The sequence below is a fragment of the Coffea arabica genome, chromosome 10c (assembly GCF_036785885.1).
Source record: "Coffea arabica cultivar ET-39 chromosome 10c, Coffea Arabica ET-39 HiFi, whole genome shotgun sequence".
Lineage (NCBI taxonomy): Eukaryota > Viridiplantae > Streptophyta > Magnoliopsida > Gentianales > Rubiaceae > Coffea > Coffea arabica.
Window position 1 is genome coordinate 677641 of NC_092329.1, and position 7523 is coordinate 685163.

A 7523-nucleotide genomic window follows, 5' to 3' on the forward strand; every position below is an offset into this window, starting at 1 on the left:
AACAAAGAAGGCAGAGAAGGAAAAAGAAATCCTGGACGTGTTCCGTAAAGTGCAAGTAAACATCCCTCTATTGGACGCGATTAAACAGGTGTCCAAGTATGCAAAGTTCTTGAAGGACTTGTGTGTTAACAAAAGGAAGCTGAGGGCAGATAAATGAGTTGTGGTAGGGGAGAACATGTCGGCCGTACTGCAAAGGTAGCTACTGCCAAAATGTGGGGATCTAGGTATGTTTACTATCCCCTATAAGATTGGATATTCTAAGATTAAAAATGCCATGCTAGATTTAGGGGTTTCTATTAATGTGATGTCTAAATCAATTTATGATTTTCTAAATTTAGGACATTTGAAAGAAACAGGGATAATGAAACTGGAAATTGGTGGGCATCTTTATTTATGCTAGTACTAGCGATAAAATCAGGAAAAATTAGTGGGATATTTTATGTAGTAGGAACAAAATCTGGGGTAATAATAAAGTTGTAATTGGGAACTTTAATGACATTACTTCTAACAAAGTGAAATGGGGATGTAGAACTCCGCCCAACTGGACTTTCACTGATTTCAAAAATTTCATCAACAAAAATAAGCTGCTGGATATTGGTTTTGAAGGCCTCCCGTGGACTTGGAGTAACCTATGTGAAGAGGAGGGCGAGATAAAACAGAGATTGGACAGAGTTTCTGCAAGTGTAGAATGGTGTGAAAAGTTCAAAGACGCTAGGGTGATACATATTGAGAATGAAGCGTCTGATCACAATGTCATCCCAAAGGCATGGGGTAAATATCAAGTGGGGTCTAGAGGCTTTAGAATCAGTAGGAAGATTAATCAATGTAGAATGGCCCTTTCGGCTTGGGGCAAAACGTTGAATCTGAACAGCTAGAATGAAATTAAAAGGATCAAAGAGGAGATGCAAGCAGCAAGGACTAGGGATGGGGCTAATAGGAAAGAATCCCTCAATTAACTCAGGAAGCAACTGTTTGATGCCTATAAGCAAGAGGAACTTTTTTAGAGCCAAAGAGCAAGAAACAAATGGCTTCAAAGTGGTGGCAAGAATAGGGCATATTTCCATGCTTGTGTGGGTAACAGAAGGAAAAGGAACAGAATATCCAGACTTGAGAAGGATCAGGGAGGGTGTTGTACAACCAATGATGAAATAGGGGTGAAAATTACTCAATTCTACGACCAACTCTTCACATTTTCACAGCCTTCAAATTTTGAGGAGATTCTAAATGGTATTCCTAGGACTATCACCGAGCAGATGAATTTACAGCTTACCAGACCTGTAACCGAGAAGGAAGTCAAAATTATAGTTTTCTCCATGCATCCAAACAAATCTCCCAACCTAGACGGTATGTCCCCTATTTTCTTCCAAAGGTTCTAGAATATCATTAAAATAGATGTAATGGACACTATTCAAAGCTTCTTTTATACTGGATTTCTTTCAAAAGCTATTAATGAGACCCTGGTTACCCTCATTCCTAAAATAGACAACCCCCTGAACCTTGCTCATTTTAGGCCCATCAGGTTATGTAATATTTTATACAAAATCATTTCCAAGATTCTTGTGAATAGGCTCAAACCCCTCCTTAGCTCCTGCATTAGTTATTCCCAAACAGCTTTTGTTCATAATAGGCAAATTCTAGACAATGTTATGGTTGCTCATGAGTACATGCATTGGCTGAAATCAAAAAGAGAGGGGAGGGATGGGTACATGGCTATAAAACTTGATTTGTCTAAAGTCTATGATAGAGTCGAATGAAAATTTCTTTATGCTATCCTCTGTAAAATGGGATTTGCCCCCTCTATGGATTAGATGGATTCATGGCTATCTTTCCTCTGTGTCTTATTCCTTCAATGTTAATGGTGTTAAACGTGGATATGTAAGACCATCTAGAAGGATTAGACAAGAGGATCCCCTTTCCCCTTACCTTCTGTTCTGTGCTGAAGGCCTTTCTAACCTCCTAAATAATGCTATCAGAAACAATCAAATTACAGGAGTTAAAATTTCATGGCAGGGCCCCTATGTTTCTCATTTATTCTTTGTTGATGGTTCTCTAATCTTCTGTAAAGCTAATAGTAATGAAGCAGGACACAAAGAAAACAAGTTATGGAAAAGCTTCTGGACAACAAGTTAACATCAACAAATCAGCTGTCTTCTTCAGCAAAAATTCAAGTGAGAGAGAAAAGACTGAGGTGCTGCAGAAACTAGGAGAAATCCAACAGGTTTCGCAAGGGAAATACTTGGGCATACCATTAGTTGTTGGAAGGTCCAAAAATAGTGTGTTTAGGTTCATTAAAGAAAATATGATGTCAAGGATTCAGAACTGGAAAGGTAAACTACTGAGTAATACAAGGAAAGATGTGCTACTCAAATCGGTTGCTCTTGCACTCCCCTCTTATGCTATGTCAATATTTAGACTATCAAAGAGCCTCTGCAAAGAGTTAAGGGGATGATGGCTAGATTCTGGTAGGGAAATGACCAGGGGGAAAAAAGAATGCACTGGAAGAAATGGACTGATATAGCGGAAAGGAAAAAGAATGGGGGACTTGGGTTTAGGGATTTACTCTGCTTTAATGAAGCATTGTTAGCCAAACAAGCATGGAGGCTTCTCATTTGTCCCAACTTGTTGGTGAGCAAAGTAATGAAAAGCAAATATTTTCCTAAATCTAACATTTTTGAGTCCAAAGTAAAGGCGGGAGCTTCTTGGATATGGCAAAGCTTGCATAGCTCATTAGAGTTGCTAGAAAGTGGGGTTTGGAAGCAAGTGGGGGATGGTGCAACAGTGGATATCTAGGACAATAGATGGGTAGAATGCTTAAAGATTGGAAAAGTCACTTTTCCAAAACCAGTTGGAGGTCATATGACCAAGGTCTGCAATTTGATCAAGGGGAATCAATGGAACAAGGACCTCATCACAGCTTTGTTCTCAAAGGAGGAAGCAGAGGCAATTATGTTATTCCCTCAAAACTTATTTAAAAAAAAAAAAAGACAGATACAAATGGAGATAAACTGCAAATGGGTTCTACTCCACTAAATCTGGGTATGCGAGGGCTAAAGACAAAATCAAGGAGTTGACAGAGATGAATAGACCACAAGTAAACTCCAGCATAAACAAAGAAAGGTCCAAGGTATGGAATCAATTGTGGGGACTGAACATCAAACATAAAATCAAACACTTCTTGTGGAAATGTCTCCATTGCATCCTCCCAACTAACGAGGAAATTTTTAGAAGGACTGGCAAGGGGGATCTACTATGCAAGTGCTGTGGGGAAGAACAAGAAACAATTAAACAAGCCTTGCTTAAGTGCAAGGCTAGAGAGCGGGCATGGACAGCTTTTCCTATTTCATGGGACGACATCAGAGATCATAATTGGAACTTTTGGAAATGGTGGGAACAGATGCAGGAAGCTAGATCAAGGAATGATGGGATTAAACACATTGAAATCACAACTAACTTCCTCTGGCAAATCTGGAAGGCAAGGAATGAGTGGTGTTTTAACCAGGAATTGAAGGAGGGGCACCAAGTATCCAAAAAAGCTGTGGAGGAATGGATGGAATATGATGAGGCTATAAGAGATGTTAAGATGGCCAATGAAGAGAATTCTCAGCCAGAAAACAAACATCGAATGCTAGTTGGACTGATGGAACAACATAGCAATATAATGTACACGGATGCTGGAATGAACCAAGGCAAAGCTAAAGCAGGAGTTGGGATTATTACTAAAGCTAACAATGGCAGGATTCTTGTAACATTGTCCATCCCACATCCTGGAGCTAAAGATACTGCAGAAATGGAGGCTATAGCCATTCGAACAGCCTTGGGCAAGGCTATAGAGGAAAACATGGCATCCTTATTGATTCTTTCTGACTGCAAAGCTGTTGTGAATAGACTCAATACAGGATGTCAAGGCCTAACCTCAATGGACATGCTAATTAAAGACATCAGACAGCTAAGTCAGTCCTGTTAGAAATGCACTTTCTTTCACATTAGGAGAGAAATGAACATGTGTAGCCATGGTTTAGCTAAGTTAGCTATTAACTTGATTCAAGAAACTAGGTGGAAGCAATCCTTCCTTGTGTGGCTTAATAGAGAGGCCCATAATGACTTCCTGGCAGTTGTTAGTCTTTTGTAAATCTGTTGTGCAGATATAACCGTAACTTATTACATATATATACAGTTGACATTTGACAAAAAAAGAAAGAAACAGGGACAATAATTCAATTGGCTGATCGTACATTTGGTTATCCAAATGGAGTAGTTGAGGATGTTTAGTGTAAGCAAATGGATTAATTTTTCCTGTTGATTTTTATGTGCTTTGCATGGATGATAGAAGTGCTCCAAATCCATCACCCATTATATTAGGAAGGCCATTCTTGAGTACTGCCCAAACTAAGATTGATGTTAGTAAGGGTGCTCTCACAATGGAATTGACGGAGAAATAGTCCATTTTAATATTTTTGATACAATGAAACATTCTGTTAACTCTCATTTTGTGTTTGCTATTCATGCTACTAATTTCTCTATGCAAGAATTTTCTGAGTTTGATTGTAGGAGCAAATTCAAAATTGTTGCGAACAAGTATCATGGAATGAAAACAACTTATGAGATGAAAATGAGTAGAAAATTAAGAAAGATGGTTGCACTCAATGGCTATCTAGACCCCGGAGGAATACCACCAATTGCAAGAAAATTTGAATTATATCCAGATTAAGGAGTGGTATTTAACGTCTAGCCAAAGACATTAAAGAAAGGCACTGTTTGGAAGGCAATCCAAGACTCTTTGTTTTAGTTTTCTTATATTTCTGGAGTTTTTGTTAAGTGTTAGTTGCATTTAGTGGTTTGTTATTGTTGTGGTAGGGAGCTGACAGTTAGACGTGCCCACACCAAGTGGTTACGCCTAAGAAAGAAAGTTTTAATTTGACGGACAAAAGACTACCCAGTAGTTAGGCGTGCCCACACTAAGTGGTCACATTTAAGGAAGGGCAATTCACGTCTGCGGGCAAAAACTCTACATTAGTTAGGCGTATCCACGCCGGGTGGTTACGCTTAAGGAACTCAATTTTTAAATATTGGTCAGAAGACTCTCTAGTAGTTAGGTGTGCCCACGCCAGGTGGTCGCACTTAAGGATCTTAATTTCGAACGGTTGGTCAGAAAATTCGAAAGCAGTTAGGCGTGCTCATGCCTAACACGGGGGTTCAAAAAAAAAGAAAAAGGGTGAAAGGACAAAATTGCCCTCTCTTATTTTAAAAAAAAAGTTGCCATACTTTTTCTTCTTCCTTCTTTTTTCTTTCTTCTTCTTTCTTTTCTCCCTTTTCCCTGCTGCTGCCTTCACCTGCGTCGTACGCCGTCAGCCTTCACACGCATGCCGATCGAGCCCCTCATCGCAATCCCGAGTGCGCCGTTGTCGCACGTCGACCACCGCTCACGTCCATCCTGCTGCACCGCCCAACATTGCCACACATCCACACGCCGACGCCACCTTTGCCGCTGCCGCTGCTATTTCTTCGCCACTCTTTCCTCCCGAGCTTTAGTCCATTTTTACCTTCTTCCGTGTTCAGGGAAGTGTCGTTGCCCCATTACTTCTATTCTTATTCTTTATTGCTTACATTGGAGACAATGTAAGGTTTCGATGTAGGGAAGGGTTAGCTATGTTTTTAGTTGTTCATTTTACATTTTCTTTTCTTTAGTAGTTCTTTGTCTTAAACAATGATGAATGCAATTGAGATACGAGTATGATTAGTAAGTTCATGCCATGGGGTTTTCTACTTTTCTTGATGATGAATTAATTGATGAATATGCTGAACTTGATATAATTTTGACCACTTGTGAGATTTGTGGGCTTATTTTTTTCGTTTGTTTAGTAGTTATTGCACATGGTTTGTCATTCTAGAACTTGTTTGGTTATGCATGTCAAGACCACATTTTAATGAATTTGATGCATTAAAATGATGAGGACACCTAGGATTGAAGCATTTTTTGACTTGCTTAAAAACCTACCTTTATTTTATCTACCTTTAGTGAGTCAAGGTGAGCCTTTAACCCTCTTTCTTCGTTTGATACCCTAATTGTTAGCCGAAAAACCTTCTTTTTAGACTTTCTCTTTGTACCTTGAGTTAAAAAAATGTTTCGATTTCATTGCATGGGAGTTTGGGATATTATTTGACAGTGTTGAAGATATGTAATTATAGAAAGATTTGATATTGTAAATATTAGGAAAGATTAGATTTGATTTGTTTTATTATAGTATCAAATATTAATTAGATAATAGATTGATTTAGACTAGCATGATTTTAGGATCTAAATTAAGTTACACTTGTGTATATATATATTTGTACATTGTGTAGTCCAAAAATATGAATAAGAGTATTTTCTCTCACTTTTTTTAGTTTTCATGGTATCAGAGCTTTAGACTATGTTAATCAGTTTGTCTTTTGACGTGACCCTATTAAGTCACTTTTAGTTCTTTCTTGTGTAAATTATAATGGTAGATATGAAAGGTAGTAGTAAAGAGATGAAAACAGTAATTTTTGATGTTATTCCTACAACATCAAAAATTACTGAACATAAACTGAGTGGAAAATTTTTTTTGTTAAAATGAAATAAATTGTTTCTAATCATTGTAACATTACCTAAACAAGTTGTAACTCCTTATTAATTACTTGTCCAAATTCACAATATAAGTGTGATAAATTTAGTAGCTATATCTACTGATACAAATAGTTGACATTATCTTACAATCAGTTCAGACAATGTTACATTCATTCCTTGTCCACTTTCTACAATTTGCAAATTCAATCAATATGAATATGAATAATATTTAATAATTTGTAACAATTTTATAATTCTCTCTAAATTCTATACAGTTGATTTACCGATGCCTCAAACAACAACTTTGGCCAACATGTACATAGTGGCCGAACTCCATTCTCATCAGATTGTTATTGATGAGTCAATTTCTAGTTCATCATGCTGACTCATGGTTGTATATTATGCATATTTTCTACTACTGTAAATATGGTTAGACTCAGCATTTCTTAAATTTTGTTGGAAGATGAGGACTGGTAGCCATCTTTGATGGGGATCTTGGACACCAACAGTTGTCAGTAACAACCATTCTAAACGATATAATATTTTTTGAACAAGGTATAACTTAATGTAAACTACTTGTAAAACTTAACAACAGAGACACAATTATTACATATGAGACTCATATGAATAGTAACAAAATATCACATCTCTGTTATAAAGATGTACAAGTAGTTAAGGAGGAGTTACAATTTGTGCAGAGAGAGTTATGCCGTTCAGGGACGGTTGATTTGACAACTATCCCTACCCCAAATCTCTTTAGAGGGTGTTCTAGTTTTGTAATAGGTATTAACTCAATTTCAACTGCTTGTATGTTTAAGTGACATAGATGTTATATACAATTATTACTTGTACATCTCAATTATTATTGACTCATAGTCTCATGGCACTTTCTTATCCTTACATATCTTATGAAAATCATTACTGGCAAAGGTTGTAT

At 37.4% G+C, this 7523-nt stretch overlaps 1 protein-coding gene across 1 annotated transcript; it reads left to right on the forward strand.

Annotated features, from left to right (window-relative positions):
- Window positions 1-3394: 3394 nt before the first annotated feature.
- On the forward strand, window positions 3395-3964 carry LOC140016174 (uncharacterized). Its single transcript, XM_072069610.1, has one exon. It carries the CDS (start codon window positions 3395-3397, stop codon window positions 3962-3964), a length of 570 nt encoding a protein of 189 aa, XP_071925711.1.
- Window positions 3965-7523: the final 3559 nt, after the last annotated feature.

Excerpts from the sequence above, each read along its gene's own strand:
- LOC140016174 (XM_072069610.1), top strand. The coding sequence starts at position 3,395 with ATGCAGGAAGCTAGATCAAGGAATGATGGGATTAAACACATTGAAATC.